The following is a 20101-nucleotide window of genomic DNA, read 5'->3' on the forward strand; positions in this document are numbered from 1 at the left end:
CCAATTCTGAATCATGTGATGCATTTGTCACAATGTGCAGTTTGGCCACAAGAGGTACAAGGATGCTGCTCTTGTTGTGGGGACCAGGGTATAGCAGAAGGGAACACCAATGAATTCCCTTTGGAGCTTTACCTTGTTTTGCAAGGGAACTTGATTTCCTGGCATGAAAGCTAATCATATTATGAAACTTTTAAGTGTCACTAGATTAAGATTTTTTGATGCTGAAATTTCCGGTTGTGATTCAGTAAAGCAAGTAACACAGGTAGCCCTTTATAGTCCTTGATTATTCTCCATCACGTTATAGCGATATTCTTTTATGCATTCCAGTTTTCCTATTCTATTTTGCATTTCCATGAACGTTCCAGACAAAAAGAACCCCTAGACTCAAATCAGCGCTTTTTATAAGCCAGAACGTAGAAGTCCTGATTTAAACCTGCCATACACTGTGGTTCTAATCTTAATGTTATTTTTATTTTTATTTTTATTTTGCTGCCTTTACATCATGCAAGATGAAAAAACTTCTGTGGTAGAAATATTATTAACCCAGACCTTGGAAATCCCGTGCTTCAAGGACAAGCCTTCTACAAACCTGGAAAAAGCTCTTTTAACATGGTTAATGGTAAGTAACGTTTTTTCAGATACTAATACGAAAAGGAAACTCTATCTGCTCTGACCAAGGGTGGTGTTGGAGGTCGGTCAGATTGGGCACTCTAAGGGCCATGCCCACCCACCCTCCTGGCCAGGCTGGACTAGATGGGCCTATGGCCTGATCCAGTGGGGCTGTTCTTATGTGCATTACAACAGGGATGACATCCCAGATTGGCCATATCAGTCTCTGGCCAATGGTTCTTGCCATCAGAGTTCATCTGGTTAGGTTAAGCCCCAAACGCTCAGTTCTGATGGCAGTGTGAGTTCCCAGAGCACCATCAAGGGGCACGCAGAGGGTGCCATGGGAGGCCCACTGCAGGACTGGGCTCCAGGGCACCCTGCAATCTAGTCCCACCATGGCAATACAACGATCACTCTCCTAAAAGCAAAACTTCTCATCGCATTGCTTTTACTCGCTGTCTCTTACTTTCTCTCCATGTGTGTTGACTTCTGTCTGCACATCTACCTGCACCACCAGTGATTCCCCCAAGAATGATGCCAAAGCAATGGCCCAGAATAAAGTGTTGCTCCTTAACCTATCAGCCCCATAAATTTCAACATGCGTTTCCATACAGTCAAGAGCCAGCAGATGTCTGTGGTAACCCTGAACAAGAACAGGAAGTGTGCTACATTCATGTGTAGTGTGCTAAATTCTCATAAATGAGAATTTGCTACACACTATTTCAAGCACAGCCCAGTCTCCTGTCTTCCTCATCCCTAGACTAAGTGAAACCCCTAGAGCAGCGTTTCTCAAACTGTGGGTCGGGACCCACTTGGCAGGTCTCAGGCCAATTTCAGGTGGATCCCCATTCATTTCAATGTGTATTTTATTTTTAAAACATTAGACTTGATGCTAGCATGGCATGCGACTGCATTTGGGGAAATGTGACATATCTGTACTTTTAACAGGCTACTACATATATGCTTTTAACAATGAGAGTCAATGGGGCTTACTCTTGGGGAAGTGTGAGTAGAATTGCAACCTTTGCGATGTTAAGAACATAAGAACAGCCTCACTGGATCAGGCCATAGGCCCATCTAGTCCAGCTTCTTGTATCTCACAGCGGCCCACCAAATGCCCCAGGGAGCACACCAGATAACAAGAAACCTCATCCTGGTGCCCTCCCTTGCATCTGGCATTCTGACATAGCCCATTTCTAAAATCAGGAGGTTGAACGTACACATCATGGCTTGTAACCCATAATGGATTTTTCCTCCAGAAACTTGTCCAATTCCCTTTTAAAGGCATCCAGGCCAGATGCCATCACCACATCCTGTGGCAAGGAGTTCCACAGACCAACCACACGCTGAGTAAAGAAATATTTTCTTTTGTCTGTCCTAACTCTCCCAACACTCAATTTTAGTGGATGTTCCCTTGTTCTGGTGTTGTGTGAGAGGGTAAAGAGCATCTCTCTATTCACTCTGTCTATCCCCTGCATAATTTTGTATGTCTCAATCATGTTTGTAGAATTTTTTTTTTTTTAAAGGATCAGCAACTGTTTGGGAGGGTAAGGAGGATTCTTTTTTATTTGAAATAAATGTTTAAACTTATACTTACTGTAAACTTACTCAATTTGATTTTGTTGTATGTGGTGTTAAAAATTTTCCTGCTTAACGATGTCACTTCCAGCCATAACATCACTTCCAGGTTAATGACATCACTTTGGGTAGGTCCTGATGGATTGTCATGCTAAAAAGTGGGTCCTAGTGTTAGAGAACTACCGTCGTAGAGCTCTGCAAGGAGCTGATTATGATCCTGTACATAATTCAGGGCACAATCCCAACCAGGTCTACTCAGTAGTAAGTCTTATTTTATTCAATGGGCTTACTCTCAGGAAAGTGTGGTTAGGATTGCAGCCTAAGTTAATTACTAATTAATCACTAATGCTTATGTGAAGCCTGAACTCAGGAGCAAAAGTTCCACAGACAATGCAGGAAGTCCTGTGATTTAGGCTACGGTATAGACAGCCCTTCAGTTCCACTTCAGCTCAGTGCTGTCACTTGCTTTCAGACATGAACAGGCCTACACACAACTCTTGGTGTCTTGAGTGTTACTTTCACTGCTATCTAATCTTTGCTGTTCTCTGGGGCTCACGTCTCCTGGCCCCTGTTAGTGAAATGGATACTTCCTAACGGGCCTTCAAAAAGCAGCATAGCTTAACATTTTTTCAAAGGTTCCAGTTATCTTGGCTGTTTTGATTCTTCTACTTGAAAAGTCTGTGATTTTTCCAAGGAGACCCTGCAAGCCGCTGTTGTAGGGTGCTGATGTGGTATGAAAATATAAATACTGGGAAATATCAGTAATGGAATGCACAGCAGCACTGTGTTCATCAGAACACATAATGCCTTATGTAGTTGTATAAATAAGTATTCAGAAGCATATTGCAAGCAGTCCCCTGCAGGATTGCAGGAAAAAGACCGACAGACTTTTTAAGAGTAGTCAAAGTGGTTGAAGAACATATATTCCCTGTCTTGGAAACAACTGCTTCAGAGGACAGGTGATATCTCCAACCAGTCCTCCCACAAGGGACATGAGCGTATATGTCCTGCACCCCCTCCCCGATGTGCAGTTCCATTTTATTTAGTTGTGTGGAGGTACACATCACTTAACAACGGGGATATTTTCTGAGAAACAGTTCATTAGGCAGTTTAATCCTTGTGTGAGCATTCTTAGTGCACATCGCCATCTAATGGGTCAATCTGGTATATACGTATTAGTGCTCCTAGGCTATAAACCTGTACAAAACTCTTTTATAATCTTTTGGGACCACAGTTATATATGCAGTCTGTCATTGGCTGGAGTGTTGATATGCAGCACATACCTATATATTTAAATACCATGGGAGGAGTAGTTCAGAACAACTGTCCCCCTGCGTGATATGGTAAAGTGAAACGATGCAGACTTGGGCTGCAGGTCTGAAGGTTCCCTGGGTTATGAGGTCCCAAGCAATAAACAAAGTTCTACTTTGCTCCTTCTGGCTTTGTAAGACTTCCTATAAGCCCAAGATTCCAAATCTGGGCACAGGTCTCAAGCCAGAACCTAATACGAAAAGAAAATCTGGGCGTCAGTGGCAGGCAAATGGGGAAGGCTATTTCACATCACATTTCCCTAGCCATGGGCAGGCCAGCTGGTCAATGAGCAAGAAGGTAGTCAAGCAAGCTCAGTAACTGATGTTCATCCACACAAGTTCTGTAAATGCTTCTTACCACTTTGTATTGGCAGCCTTCAGTCTCGAAAGACTATGGTATCACGCTCTGAAAGGTGGTTCTGGCACAGCGTCTATTGTGGCTGAAAAGGCCAATTTGGGAGTGACAATCCCTTCCACACCGGGAGCAAGTGCAGTCTGTCCCTGGTCTGTCTCCCTGGCTATGGGCCTTCCTTCTTTGCCTCTTTGCCTCAGACTGTTGGCCAAGTGTCTCTTCAAACTGGGAAAGGCCATGCTGCACAGCCTGCCTCCAAGCGGGCCGCTCAGAGGCCAGGGTTTCCCACTTGTTGAGGTCCACTCCTAAGGCCTTCAGATCCCTCTTGCAGATGTCCTTGTATCGCAGCTGTGGTCTACCTGTAGGGCGCTTTCCTTGCACGAGTTCTCCATAGAGGAGATCCTTTGGGATCCGGCCATCATCCATTCTCACGACATGACCGAGCCAACGCAGGCATCTCTGTTTCAGCAGACTGGTCCAACAAGAAGCTGACGGAACATACCAAGATCCAGGTCTACAGAGCTTGCGTCCTGAGTACACTTCTGTACTGCAGCGAGTCATGGACTCTCCGCTCACAACAGGAGAGGAAACTGAACGCTTTCCACATGCGCTGCCTCCGGCGCATTCTCAGCATCACCTGGCAGGACAAAGTTCCTAACAACACAGTCCTGGAACATGCTGGAATCCCTAGCATGTATGCACTGCTGAAACAGAGACGCCTGCGTTGGCTCTTACCACTATTAATTATTGAATGCATGGTTTTGTTTTTGAGGCATCAATTCCAAAAGTACAAGAGAAGGTTCATAGGGCTAACAGGTGGGAACTGGTCACTGATATAACTCCTATTTCCAACAGAAAGAAGATGGAAAAGAAGAGATTCTTATAACCAAACAGTACAATTACCAGCCGTCATATATCACCAACACCACAAGTAATAAGGAACGAATCCAGATGGATCCAGAGAACACTTTAAAGATTTCACCTGTATTACTTGCTGATAATGGCAAGAAGTTTATCTGTTCTGTTACTGAACACCTTGGAAGAACCATAAAGAGCATCACCGAACTGAAAGTATTTGGTGAGAAGGGGGCAACGTAGTATGAATAGTTATGGGGGTAGTTTTTTTATTATTATTATAAGGCATTATTTTCTTTTATTTAAAATAGTCATATTCCATTTTTCAGTTTAATCCAAAACAGCTTGCAAAAGCAAACTATTCCCTTTGTGCAGTAAACATGCAAAGATTAAAACAAATCATGGCAGCAGGGACAGCCAACGCAATGAAAAACAAAGGAAAAGGTATAAAAAAGCTACAAAAACCAATCCCTCACTCAGAAATCTCATGGCCCCCTGCCTACCTCCCACCAGTTTATGCTATAAAGCTGTGCTGTCACAGCACATACTGCATACTGTGGTGGTGGAGCTGGAATGATCTGATGGCTCAGGAGAGGTAAATAAAAATATTTTTTTTACTTACCTCCCAGCAGGCGGCATAACTGCCAATGGGTGTAACTGCCAGCTATTTAGCTGATGTACGTCGGAAGAGCCTCAGGGGCTGGGTCTAGGCCAGGAAAGGGCAGTAGGACCCCAGAGATTACTGCTGTTGCTGAGATCCACCCTCTGCTGCCGAGACTGCTCCCCATTCTGATCATCCCCAAAACCGCCCATGACCTGTCCTGTCAGCATCTTACTTACTCCAGTGCAGCCTGGGTGGACCATTGGTGCATGCATAGGGCCACTGGGCATTTGGACCAGTGGTCCCACTGCTTATAACAGTGGCACACCTTTTGTGGTGCTATAAGAGAACTTACCTTAATGGATTGTGAGATGTGCTGCTGTGGGCCCTGCATAAGATCAGGCTGTAAAGAGCAGAAACAGGTCTTGATCTGATACCCAAAGGATACTAATGCTGGTTCCTCACAGATCTGTTTGGGAGAGAGATTCTTCAGACAGGGTGTTACCTTAAAGTATTCACATTTTTAATGTTTTAATGCATTTCTACATGAGTCTCTGTTATTGACTTGTCTCCTAACAATAAAGAGGCATATTCAAAACTGTGATTCATGAAAAAAAAGTTGGACTCCTTTGAAAGTAATACTCCAACAGACTTTAAAATACATCTTCTTGACTGCAATTGAGGGAGGAGAGACTGTTTAGCAGCCCAAACCTAAGCTTCCCCAGCGCCCAGCAGTACAGGAGCACCAAAATGGTCACCACTATATCCTGTGGGGCCAGGGAAGCAGCCAGAGATATCTTAAGGGAACATTGGTTTCCTTACCCTGTGTGGAGCACAGACAGCCTCAGTGGGTCTACTTTGAGCTGTGCCAGATATTTAGCTGGTGCAGAACCGAGGAGACTTGTGTTGGGCACCAAGGCTCAGAAGGGGGATAGGATTTGCTGGCATGTTCTGACACAGTCCCCGCCCCCCAGGCCAGATCTACTCTCTGGTTCTCCTTCCTTCCAGCCCGGTTCCACCCCCTCTCTCCCCTTCCCCCTACTCTCCTGTGTCTCAAAAAGCCTCCCTATCACTTGGCAGGGATGCTCACTCTCCAGCAGTTCTTCTAGGTGTCCTACTGGCACAGAGGCCCAGAGCCAAGTGGCACTGGCCTCTCTGCTGGCTCTGGGTGTTTTTAGCAGCCAGCACCAGCGCTGCGAGCAAGTGCTTGTGCTGGGCAGCTTAAGATTGGGCTGCCCGGCTGTTAAAGTGAGTATCAAGCAGAGAATTTCCATTACACAACTTCCACTTCTTGGAGCCAATTACTTATTGCCACCCGTTTTGCAGGACTGAGAAGAGAATCCCTGAGGGGTTGGATTAGGCTGAAAAACAGAAGTAGACTGGCAGAGACTTCTTTGTTTGTCTATCTCGGAACTGGCTTGTGAGTTTACATATTGACAAAGGCTCCTGCCTTAGCTCTCCTCTCAATAGATTAAAATGAAGGGACTGCACTGCAGTCTGCTGTGTCCTAATTCTATCAATCGATTTTCTACCGGGGGGGGGCGGGTTAGGGAATGAAATCAAGATGACAGCATGAGCGAATGTACAGCCAGCCTTTTAAAGCCTCCAAAATATAGTACTTTCTCTTGGCTCTGCATTACAGTCTTGCAATTCTGGAAGCATTCAGTAGGACTGTAAGTCCTGCAGAGGCTCTGATGAGGTCCACACATCCCAGATTCCAGAACTTCTTCCCATTCTTTCTTGCAGCTCTATGAGATATGCATTGTTTTAGCAGTTCCAATGCATTGGTTTATGAAGAAATGCTCATAAGATCAACTTGTCATCTTCATGTCCAGTCTGGGCTGGGCTGGCAGTCTCAACAGATAGCACAAGGCAATGGTTCCCCGTGACCATAGGCATGACTGAACACTGAAATATGTTGGGTGTTTGCTAGTGGGCTATTAAAAGCATCTGGGAATGATAAAATACTGCACCTGAGACTTTATCTGAACTTCACCTGTAAGTTATCCGTATAATGCAGGTTTAGCTTACAAAACAGTCAACTGAGTCTTGTGCAAGAACTTCTAAGACTGAACTATTTGCTGTCTAATCAATTAAACTGTTTTGTTTCTGTGTTCAAGTCAAACCAGAAATTGCCATCTACCCAAGTTCCTCAGGAAAGGTGAGTGAATTTATCCATACCATCGTTTGGCTTTGTGGTATCTTTCCGGTCATCCAATCTGACGAGATACAACAAATAAATATATGGGCATGGAAAAGACCCAGTGCAAGTTAATTGAGTGTATTCTGGATTTTTGTGTTCTTTTTTTTAAACAGTAGGAATCACACAGAGCCAATGTTCCCCTGATAATCATGAAACCTTCAGCTATTAGTCTGATTCTTGCAAGAGAGGAAACCAGAAACCTCAAGATCTATTATCGTTTAAGTATGACTTCTGTGGTATCTTCAGTGTAGAAAAATAAAAGAACACCACGTAATGGAGATATCGCATGCATCACCTACATCACCAGAGTTTACCATCAAGAAACTTTGATCACACCTGCCAGTGTGCTCTATAGCACAATCCTATACATGTTGACTCTGAAATAAGTGATGTTCCATGGAACTTACTTCCAAAAAAACTCTGAGCATAGCTGCCAGTGTGCCCTATAGCACAGTCCTATACGTGTTTACTCAGAAGTAAGTTCTTTTGCATCCCTAAGCTCATATGTAGATTTACTTTTACTAGATACCATACTTTTGTTTTACCAGTGTATGCCGCAATTTTTCCTCATTTTCTGAGCAAAATACAGTATATAATCATTTGTATGATGATAATGAAGCAATGCACAAGTCTAAGGGAGAATTTTGGAATTCTGACCAAGAAAGTTTTAGGATGCTATTGAAGAAAAAGTTCCCTGAAAGAACCACTGTGTAAACCTGGGCTTGTCCTGACAAAACCAGAACCAGAACTCCTGGTTCTTTCTTTAGAGCTGTTCTCTACCTATCACTTGTTCTTTCTTCATACGCTGCCCATATTAAAAAGAATAGTCCTTATGCATTTGGCCAACTTCTCACCAGAGGTATCAAATATGTTATGCGTTTGTAACTAGCTGTGCTTGAAAACATCCCTATTTTAAATACCAGGCCTAGGAGAAGTCATCACATATATTGTTGTTCATATCTCCACTAGTGTACATGAGGGGGGGGCATGGGGGTTCTGTGTCCCTGGGTAGCAAGTTTTGGGGGGGCGCCCCTTCTCCTTCCCCTGCTGTGATCCTGTGCCACCACTCCATGTGACTAGCTTTCACAACCAAGTGCCTGCAAGGGGAGGGGGTGACAGCTGGAGAAGCTACTGTGGCAGTGAGAGGGCCTCCTTGCCACCACAGTACATTCTCCACCTCGTCTCAGCTGCTTAGTTGCGAGCCTCTGAGCAGCCAATAGCTTTTTTCCCTTTTTTCGCTGAAAACAGGTGAGCAGCCAATGGCTTTCCTCTCTTTTTTGCTCAGAAAAATAAGCAAAAAAACCCAACAACAACAAGGCTTGCTGAGAGTGGCTTGCAACCGCTCCAAGTGAGCCATAAATCTGGAAGTAATTGGCAGTGGTGTCATCACATCACTGCAATTACTTCCAGGTCTGGTGGGGGGCAGCATTTGATGTCACGGCCCCTGGGCTGCATAAGAACCAGGTGTGCTGCTGCATATCTCTGTCTTTCAGTCTCTTCATTGCCTACATTTGTTCCTGATGTATTTGCATATTAAGGACTATATTTTCTGCCCAGAGAGAAAAGTGAAATATGTTATTGATATAATCAACAGGAGGCCTTAAAAATCATAGTTCAAGATTTTATACAAGATATTATACAAGATCGCTTAAAATTATAAGGCCATATCAATTTCTTGTTCTCTCAGACTATATTAAGTTGAAACCTTCAGGGCACAATCCTAACTAAGAATGAAGCACTTTCATGCCACCCTGGAGGCAGTTAGGCCAGCGCCAGCCTAACTGTGCTGTCGCGGGCCCCAGATGATGATTGGCAACCTTCAGTCTCAAAAGACTATGGTAGAAGCCTACAGCACCCGGTATTCCCAAGCGGTCTCCCATCCAAGTACTAACCAGGTCTGACCCTGCTTAGCTTCCGAGATCAGACGAGATTGGGCATGTGCAAGGTAACAGGGATGATGAGTTCACACAGGTTGAGCTCGGCTGGCTTATGGATCTGGAGAGGGTGGGGAGGAGGCATTTCAAGGCGGGGGGAGGGTGGGTGGCGGGTGATCCCAGGGGTGAGCGGGCAGGAAGCAGGAGACAAGGCTGGGACCTGGTAGTTTTGCCAGATTCCAACCCTGTTCCCTGAGCAGCACAGAGCAGCTCTAAGCCGCTCCGTTCTCCTCGGACTTACGTCATCTCCTGAGGTGATGCAGGTCTGACGAGAGCCATTGAAGCTGTGGTGGCTTACCCGGGGGTAGGGCAAGTGCCTCCAACTCAGCCGCTTCTGGCCCCAATATTGCACTGGATACTGCGCAGGCCTCATGGCTTGCCCGTTTCCAGCGCAAGTTAGGATTATGCTGTCAGTGTAACAAAACATTTCACTGGAATAAACAGGTCTATTAAACTGACAACTTCCTGAATAGCTCATTTTCTGTCTAGGCAGCTTAGGCAGATGCTTTGCTTGGTATGCACCAAGAATGCAGCATTTCTGATTTCCTGATGTGTTTGCATATTAAGGGCTGTCAACAGCAGACCAAACCACATCCTCCCTGCTTTCAGAGAAACCACATGTCAGACACAGCCACAGCTATGATCATCTTTTCCTTCATCTTATGAACTGATGTTTCAGTGCCTTTGTTATATTCATGACTTTGTTGAAAATCTATAGGCTGATTATGGGCAGGAGATCAAAATGGGAATGTTTTGAAAGACTCTACTTCAGTACTTTGAGCTATTCCAACTATTCTTTTGTGTTGCATTATTCTGGAAATTTATAGTTTGGTCTGGATTCAGTTGTGACTATAGTTGTATAAATCATGGGAGGTTTTTGTATGCCCAGGCCTGAGGTCAATGGCAGGATGAATTCTGATATTGTTAGGCTGCAGTTCACAAGCTATAAAACTCATGGAAATAGCATTAAAACACAGTGGGATATATTTTTCTTCTGTTCATTGATCAGCATAACTAGGGCCAGTAGTGTAGACATCAGCCTTTATGTGATACAAGAATCATTTTTTGATTATGCTTTCTGTTTCCTGCTCTCAGCTAGTAAGTGTTCTGACACATTGAATTGCATTATGGATACTATTTTAAGAATGATGGTCAGTATCAGTGTCATTGCATTTAGTGGAAGATAGGTAGAAGGATAAACAAGCAAAATTGACCACCTGCCAGAAAGCATGTTTCACTGCATTCTACTAAATGCAATGACACTGATACTGATGGATTCTGTCCATCTCCCATCCACTCCATTCTTCACTACTCCTTGGCTGAAGGTCTGAGGCATGAACTGGAAAGAGAATTCTCCAAATGCTGCAGCTCTTCGACTTTTCATTCAGAACCTTTCAACATTACACACTGCATTGCAGCTGCATTGATGCTGGAAAGTTGGTTAGAATGGGGTTATTAGATTATTAATCCGCTTTTGATGTAGTTTCCTTTCATTTTCTAATAGGGTAGCCTTACCTGTGTAATAAGGAAGGCATTTCCCAAGCCAGACCTTCTGTGGTATGTGGATGGAATGATTCTGACCAACAGATCTGAAGGTAACACTTTTTATGGCCTGCTAAGGCCCCTGCCTCTGGTATGACTCAGGATTTCATGGCTGTCGTGACAAACATTGACGTGTTTTAATGTCAGCTCTCACTCATAGTTTAGATCTCGCACATGTGGCCAGATGAGGCTCAGAGGCTCACTGTGACCAGTTTCGAAAGCACTTTGTAAATAAAATAGCTTGCATTTAACTTGGAGTCCACATTGGCAGTTCCAGCTGAGGTGCTTCCAACATCTGCTGTGCTTTTGAATTCTTCTCAGCTTGTGTACCCTGAGGATGTAGATAGGTTCCTTGGAAGTGTGAGATTGTCTGCCCGTGTTCTTGATCTTGCATATTTTAACTTATAAACTCTGCTAGAGGAAGACTAACTGAATGGACTTCAAGGACAATGTATTCATCCTTCATGGAAGGCCGTGTTGTCTTAAAATGGTGGCGCTGAGCAGACATGAAGAAACCCCTCCCTAGACCCAACCAAATTAGGGAATTACTGGCCAGTTTCCTATTTTTTGACAAGGCCTTTGGCATGTGAGGGCATTTCAACTCTAGAGATTCCTGGATGAGACTAATCCATTCCAATCCAGCTTGCAACCAGGTTAGGGGACTAATGGCCCAGTCCTATCCATGCAGTATGATGGTGCACCATTGCAGTAGCCTCTCTGCTGGTCTGCAGAGCACTGCCTCTGGTCTAAGACCTAGAAGATCTAGCAGCACCTGGCAGACTAGCAGCCACCATGGTTTTGCTGACAGTGGGGGAAAATTGGGCCAGCGGTTGGGATGGGGCGGGGTGGGGGCAGATCTTGGCAGTCCAGGTAGCCACCAAATCCTATATTCCCAACTCTGGCTTGGCACGCCTCCTTCTGCATAACAGATCTATGTCAGCAAGAGACCACCTCCCTTTAGAATTCCCTCTTGTGTAAGAAGGTGAAGACACATTCATTTTTCAGGACAGCCTTTTTGCACAGATGTTCTTAAACGAAATTATAGACTATATTTGCAGACTGTGTTCATTGCATTGGGACCATTCTGGTGGCACTGTATTCCTCTTGCCTACCCTTTGAAATGAACTGAGGCAGCCTTGCCTGCTCAGGAATAAACACGCCTGTGCAGCTCAGTTTCAATTTCCATGGGGCTTAATACGTTTTCCTTGTCAGCTATTTGCTTGTCAGTTTCCATTCATTTTCAGTTTCACAACCCACCAGCAATCAGGTTGCAACCCACTGGTGGGTCCTGACGCACAGTTTGGGAAACACTGATCTAGAAGGAAGACTGATATTTTTAATATCTTTTCAAAGGTATATTTGTGGAAAATGAAGACACAAAGGATGCAGATGGCTTTTACGAGTTGAGATCGCGATTGACAAGAGGGAGCCCAACTCCATCATCTATTCCTCAAACTTTCAAGTGTATGTCTCTATACCCTTTCCCTGGAAATGAAACACGGAATGTTTCAACTGAAGAAATTGTTCTTCCTTTTGGTAAGTCCGTGTTAAGTGATGAGCCATCTGAAATCCAAAGGCTGCATCATGCACATGAACTGAATACCATTTGACAACATCAAATCTACAGATCGTGTTAAAAGTAGTGTTGTCTACGGACATTATGAAGCCTACAGACGCAAACCAAAAACACTTCATAATGTTTTATTGACATGTTAAAGGAGCCCAGTGGAGGAAGGCATAATGTCACTCTTTCTTCCATGCAAGCTCTCTAAACAAAGGAGAAAATGTAGAGAGCTCTAGGTGTGCTTCACATTTCCTCTTTTGATTCAAGAGTCGAGATTACTGGTTCCCAGCCTGTGGTCTGTGAATCACTGGTGGTCCATAAGACCCTGAGAAGTGGTCAATATGCAATACAGCAGTGGTTCCCCAAACTTTTTAGAGGCCCTACAGGCTGCTGCCTGATTTATAAACGCCAAGGGGTGTGGCTGTAATGGTGATTGGGCAGCAATGCTCCTTCCCAAGCAGCAGCTTGTTTAACTCTTGATGCTTATAGCCTAATCTGCCCTGCCAGTTTCATGATCCAACAAACATTGGATCACAACCCACTGGTAAGTCCCGGACCCACAGTTTGGGGGCACTGAGTAGAGACTTTAGAGCAGGGGTCTCCAAAACCTGGTCCGGGGGCCAGATGTGGCCCACAGCTAGCCTCTATCCAGCCTGCAGTTAGCTTCTTGTGCCCTGAAAGCCTCTGGCCCACTTGACTGAACATGACCAGAGCTGTGCTCTGATTGCATCTGGCGGGTGTTCTGAGGGCCGGAGAGGCTGAGTGAATGAGCCCACTCATTCATTTATTCATTCATCTAAGTTCCATCTCTAATTTATTTATTTAAATTTTATATTTAAATTTTTTTCTGGTCCTCAGCAATGCACCAGATATTTCATGTGGCCCACTGGCCAAAAAGTTTGGAGACCCCTGCTTTAGAATAATGACTTTAGAGCTATAGAGTAATGGCTTTATCAGTTTTCAGTTGTGCCTTACTGACTGGAACCTAACTACATACTTAGTCTAGAGAAAACCCTTTGGATAGTCTTTTTACAATAATTTTATTATAATTATATATTACAAAAATTTTATGTTGTAGTACCTTTCCATTTGGTTCATGTGACTTATCCTGCTCCCTGAATGTTCTGTAATGCATAATATATGGATTTTAAATATATATATAAATCCCTACCCCATCCCCATCCTGTACCACCCTCAGCCTTCCACCATCACCGCCTCATCCCATCCTCCCCAGCCCCCATCCTGTCTCCCCTACCATCTTACCTGTGTAGACTGATCCACAATGATCTTCTGGCATGCAGAAGGCTCTGGCCTTCCTGCTGGTTCTCCAGCAGAACACACCTACGCATACTGTTTGGAGTAGTTCTTGCAACTGCCCCTAAGGCAGTTAATGCTGGCAGAATGCTAATTCCACCAAAGTTAAAGCCCAATAGGATTGGGATGTATATACTAGAATTCTTTAGGGCAGATACGATACTTCACCATATCTTTGTATAATGCCGGAGTGCTTTGACATGGTTCCTATTGTAACTGGTTGATCACATTAGCCTATCATGCCACCATAACATCACTACAATGCTGATGCAGTAGTTTTATGATATGATTCTTGGGACACCAGGAATTGGATCAGTCTCTTCTTAAGTTATTACTGAAGAGGACATCCTTGCCTTTGCATGTAATTGTTATTTTCAGCAGGGTTTCAGACTACATCTTCACCATTCTTAGACGTAATTAGTCAAGTCGTTCCAGTTTCCAGTTCCCCCACAGAACGTAAGTTAACTTTCTGCTTGCCTATTTCTTTGTAATATTTTCTGTATTTAACAAACACTTTCTTTGTATATATATATGTGTGTGTATACATGTGCATGTGTACATATATACACACATGTGTAACATGTGTGAGCAACCATATAGTTAAAATATTGTGCAAATTCATTGTTGGCATATCTACATCAGATCTGTTTGTCTGTTAATGCAATGCTGTCCTTGAGCTATTATTACTAACTATGTTTCATGCAATTATCTTCCTAAGAGTTCCAGGGTACATCTTCACTGTCTTCATAATCCAGAAATTAAGTTTTGGCTTACTTATCTGTAGGGAATATTTTTTTTGCTTTTCTCAAAAACGTGCGTGTTTGTCTACACACACACATGAACAAGGATATCATTAAAAATACTGATGCAAACTAATAGAGAAATCAACACTCAGATCAGTCTGTCTGTTACTGCTATGTTGTCCATAAGCTACTATTACAAAAAATGTTATTTTTAACAGAGTTCCAGGTTACGTCTTCTCCATCCTTAGAATTCATTAGCCAAGTTGCTCCCGTTTCAGATTCCCCTACAGAAAGTAAGTTTCTACTTACATATTTATATGAAAGATTTCCTGTGCTTTTCTCAAAAACTAGGTTGGCAATGGAAAATGGCAATGCTGAGAGAGAATTTGGTGACAATAGATCATTCTGCCAATTCCTATTGCCATATGTTATTTTCTTCCCTGAATAAAAAAGCAGAAAGTTGCTAGAAGGTTCTTAATACACTCCATACTGTAATTACACCCAAAGCAAGAAAAAAATGCATCAATTTAACAGTAATTTAATTACTGACTCCCAATATATTTCTGATATCTTTGTCAGAGGAAGCAGAAAAGCATGTGCTGGCATACTGTGTAGTCCTTAATCTATTACTACTGGCTACATTTCATGCAGTGATCTCTCTCAACAGGGTTTCAGAAGATATCTTCAACGTCCTTAGAAATCAGTACTCAAGTTACTCCAGTGTCAGATTTCACCACAGAAAGTAAGTTGTTTATTTTTTATTTCATCCTATGAAATATTGCTCCTTTTCAAAAGAAAGAAAGAAAGAAAGAAAGAAAGAAAGAAAGAAAGAAAGAAAGATCCAATTGCATTTTAAGTCTTATTCTATACAAAACAAAGCTTAGTTTATTTTCCTTTCCATCAAGCTGACAATCACAAAAGCTAGCTCCCCTTCTGTTTCTTTGCAGCAAGGTTTTGCCAAATCTGCAGTACACACACTTTTTTCACACCACAGAGTAAAATAAACAGGCAAAATGCAGGAGGACATTGACACTGCAGGGCGTTTGTCCTGGCACAGCATTGCAGCCAAAAAGGGAATGCAATTTGAGACAATGCTTAAAATATTCCCTAAATCCATCTCTCTTGGGACTCTTTGTGCACATGCGAAATTATGTTAGGAGCCGTAGTGCTCCAGATGGAGTAGAGTCAGCTGTTTGCTGAACATTTGTCTTGAGCTGGCTCAGATTTCCCTGTAGGACAGACACAACATATCATAATGATGGGATTTGATATACCTGACAAAGGAGACCAGTCTGGTCTTTCTTTTCTTTCCTGTTGTTTTTTTTTTTTTTTCATTTAACTTCAGCTAGTTAAATGGCTTGCTTCTTCCTGCTGTATTTAGCTTCATGTGTGGTTCCCAAGCTAATGTTCATATAATATCTAAGACTCCTTCATTAAAGTTTATCAGAAACTGGAGCACTAGAGAGATCCCAAAAGGCTGTGCATATGCATGTCTTTATTTTTTAATATGCATTTAAAAATGAATCCAAACTGGTATGGTTGGCAACCTTGAGTCTCGAAAGACTATGGTATAAGCCTACAGCACTGGGTATTCCCAGGCGGTATCCCATCCAAGTACTAACCAGGCCTGACCCTGCTTATTTCAAGTAATATCTATTATGAAGTTGATTGATATGAACTTGATTTATCTCTGGATGTGATATCCATCCTGGGCTGTATTTTACAGGAAAGGTGGAACATGATACATAAATAAATATGTGAAATGCACGCGAAGAAAACAGTTGCAAAGCCTTCCATATTCACTTGAAACACTGGTGCAACATTAATATCTTCATTGTGTGCGCAGAATGCCTGCATTATTGCACAGAATGGGCCACTCCACTTGCTCTGTGGTAGAGCACCCATGGAGCTCGGGATCTCAGCCAGACATTATCGTCATATTGACTGCACAATGATTTGGTTCTTCTTGATGTCTAACAAACCCTTGCCTGAATTAATGAAACAATATTTTCCTTTTGCTTTTTTACTTTTGCTGTGAAATGTTTCTATTTCCTTGTACTTGGTGATAATGCAATACACAGCTGTTCAGTGCTAACTTCCTCCAGAATCTCCTTTGTGCATAACACTGAGACACTTTGATGCTGAGCCTTTATCTCTGTATGTCTCTTTTTCTCAAGCTTATGGAATGAGTAGCAGATGAGCTTATAGCAGATGAGTGAGTTCTTTTCTTCCAAAATCCAGATAAATGTCAAGAATGATTGACCTGTTTTCATAGACTATCTGAAACAAGTGTTTAAATCAATAAAAAAAACTGAGGTTGTTGTTTTTAAAATTTAATTTATCCAAGCCTGAACATCTAACAAAGATCTGGCTGCAATTTGGAAATATTTGACATTTTGGTGCCGTTCATTTCAAACTTTTAAGTAAGTGAAGAATCGGAAACATTTCATAATGGAAACATGTCATCTTGATCCTTCAAAACATCAGCTCAGTAAATCTGGGCTGGAAAGTATTGAAAAAGCCAAAGCCAAGGAAAGACAAGCTGAAGGGAGAGACGAGAGGGGAAAAAAAGGAAGCAAGCAAGAAGAAAGACAAGGTATTTAGAAGAGAAGCAAGACATAGTAGAGAGGCTTTTCTATTAGCATGCTGTAATGGAAGATCAGAAGATCATCAGGTGGATGATGTGGTGTTGACAGCGATTTCATGTTTTGACAGCTGTTTGACAGCTCTGGGGAAGGGAAGGGCTGGCTCCACAGCTGTAATCAATCAAGGCCAATGGCAACCTGGATGGACACCTGAGCTTCATTTGACATTGATGGGACTTTGAATGAGCTAAGGAGGTAGCTCACAGCTGAGCTGCATTTGGACTTAACAAGGGGCTGCAGGATAAAAGGCAGCTTCAGAAGGAGCAAAGCCACCAGACCAAAGGGGACCCTGACCCACAGGGAGATGCTACCTCACCCAGAGAGAACCTGACTCCAGACCTACAGGTCAGACACATGGGAGAAGGGGACTGCCAGGACTCTGCTGGAGGACACAGAAGAGAGGACTGCCAGGACCCAGCTGGAGGAGAGCCTCTGCTGGAGAGGACACTGCTGGGGAGGAGAGACTCTGCTGCAGAAGACTGGACTGTGCTTTGGAGACTGGATTGGACTTGAACTGGAGGCTTCAGACCTTTACCCACTGAGTTAAGTGGAGTTTTGGGGAGAGATAAGAGGACTTGCAGGGAGTGTACGTGTTTGTAGCAATAAATTCTTGTTAATTGCTCAACAGATAAGGAGTTCTGTATTCATTGCTTTGCACACTGCAGCTGTTGTTCTTGGAAAAGGAGAGTGTTAATTAACCAAAAAGCAGGCGAAGGGAGCTGGAATATTTGGATGGGACAAATGCCCATTCAATAAATCTGCATCAAAGATCCTGTTCCAGCTGCCCCTGCCTTCAGGAAAGAGATGGGTCACCAGCAGTAGGGCCTTTGCAGTGGTGGCATCTCAGGTGTGAAATGCTTTCCCTAGAAATGCTTGGTTAACATTGACCTGACCATTCTATGCTAGGTCAAAGTAATCTTATTCTCCTAAAAACATATGTTTTTTATTTGATAAATTTTGTCTCTGTTCTTCTTCCTTCCTCCCCCCACATTTTTAAAATGTAGAGTATCTTTTAACGCATTTTGATGCTAAGTTGTTGGTTTCCAAATTTTTTATTGTATTGCTTTATTAGCTCTTTGTAAACTTCTGCTGAAAATCAATAATAAAAATAAAAATAAAAATAATAATAATAATAATAATAATAATAATAAAAGTATAAATAATAATAAATAAAAATAATAAATAATAATAATAAACTTTATTTATACCCCGCCCTTCTCCCCAAAGGGACCCAGGGTGGCTTACAACATATTAAAACATAATTTAACAACAGATAAAAACATATTAAAACACATTAACAGATACCATAAAAACAGTAGTCAGATAAAAAGAGCATAAAGCAGCAGATCATAGAGGACTCAGGCCTGTAAAAAATACTAAAAGATGTAAAAAGGATGTTAAAAAGGCCATGAACTCAGAAGGCTTGTTTAAACAAGGTCTTCAGGCCTCGCTGAAAAGTCTCAAGAGAGGGAGCCATTCTCCCCGGCATAGGTCATCCACCAAGGCGACCAAGACAGTTTCCATCCCAAAGCCCGGCCTGAAACCAGATTGAAAAGAATCCAGATAATCCGCTTCATCCAAGACCATCTGGAGTTGGGCCGCCACCACCTGCTCAATTACTTTGCCCAGAAATGGGGTGTTGGAGACTGGCTGGTAGTTATCCAACACAGTGGAATCCAGGGAGGGCTTCTTCAGGAGGGGGCGAACCACCGCCCGTTTCAAAGTGAGTGGCAACGTCCCCTCCATCAAGGAAGAGTTGACCACCCTCCCCGTTCACTCAGCCAGTCCACCCCAGGCAGCTCTTATCAGCCAAGCTGGGCAAGGGTCAAACAGGCAGGCAGATGGCCTCACACTCCAAAGGAGTCCGTCCACATCCTCAGGCTGTACAAGCTGAAAAGAATCCCACAACACTGGACAAGCAGTTGCCAAGGGGACATCGTCAGACATTGTCAATGTGGCATTCAAGTCGCGACAAATACAATTGATTTTATCTGCAAAATGTTGCGCAAACACGTCACAGCGGTTGACCGTGTATTCCTCCCAATCTACCGGAGGGGCCTGATGAAGGAGGCCCCGCACCACACGGAACAGTTCTGCCGGACAGCTGTCAGCAGACGCAATGGTAGCAGAGAAGAACGATCTCTTCGCTGCTACCACCGCCACGGAGTAGGCTCTATAATGAGCTCTACTCCGTGTCCGATCGGATTCATCGCGGGTTTTCTGCCACCGTCGCTCTAGATGCCTGCCCTGCTGCTTCATCATTCGCAGCTCCTCAGTGAACCAAGGAGCCGCTCCGAGTCTGCGACGTGGCAGAGGTCGCTCCGGAGCAATCTCATCCACTGCCCTGGTCATTTCCCCATTCCAGAGGTCAACCAGGGCCTCAGATGAGATGCCAGTCTTGGCAGTGGGAAAATCCCCCAGAGGCCTCAGGAAACCTTCAGGATCCATTAGCCTCCGGGGGCAGACCATAGAAAACGGTCCCCCGCCTCTGTGGAGGTAGGAAGTTGTAACAAGCCTAAACCTTACCAGGAAGTGATCTGTCCATGACAATGGAGTGATCTTGATCTCCTCCACATCCAGATCACTACCCCCGTGCCCAGCTGTGAACACCAGGTCCAACACTTGTCCTGTAGTATGTGTCGGGGCCCAGATCTTCTGGGACAGGCCCATGGTTGTCATGGCGGCCATGAAATCCTGAGCTGCACCTGCTGCAGGGGCCTCGGCATGGACATTGAAGTCCCCCAGCACTAACAGGCGGGGGGCCTTCAATGCCACCCCTGAGATCACCCCGGTCAGCTCAGGCAGGGAGACTGTTGGGCAGCAGAGCGGGCGGTACACCAACAGAATCCCA

The 20101-nt window shown here is 43.7% G+C and overlaps 1 protein-coding gene and 1 pseudogene across 1 annotated transcript in view; one reads left to right on the forward strand and one right to left on the reverse strand.

The window, feature by feature from the left end:
* Nucleotides 1-20101, forward strand: part of CD96 (CD96 molecule) — a 33831-nt gene that overhangs the window by 5107 nt on the left and 8623 nt on the right. Inside the window, 8 exon segments of the mRNA XM_066621272.1 lie at nucleotides 510-619; nucleotides 4705-4927; nucleotides 7426-7466; nucleotides 10947-11037; nucleotides 12338-12520; nucleotides 14241-14318; nucleotides 14824-14898; nucleotides 15273-15347. Coding sequence (XP_066477369.1) covers nucleotides 510-619; nucleotides 4705-4927; nucleotides 7426-7466; nucleotides 10947-11037; nucleotides 12338-12520; nucleotides 14241-14318; nucleotides 14824-14898; nucleotides 15273-15347 — 876 coding nt within the window.
* LOC136646433 (5S ribosomal RNA) lies at nucleotides 9352-9470 on the reverse strand (annotated as a pseudogene).

Source organism: Tiliqua scincoides, chromosome 3, assembly GCF_035046505.1.
Source record: "Tiliqua scincoides isolate rTilSci1 chromosome 3, rTilSci1.hap2, whole genome shotgun sequence".
Classification (NCBI taxonomy): Eukaryota; Metazoa; Chordata; class Lepidosauria; order Squamata; family Scincidae; genus Tiliqua; species Tiliqua scincoides.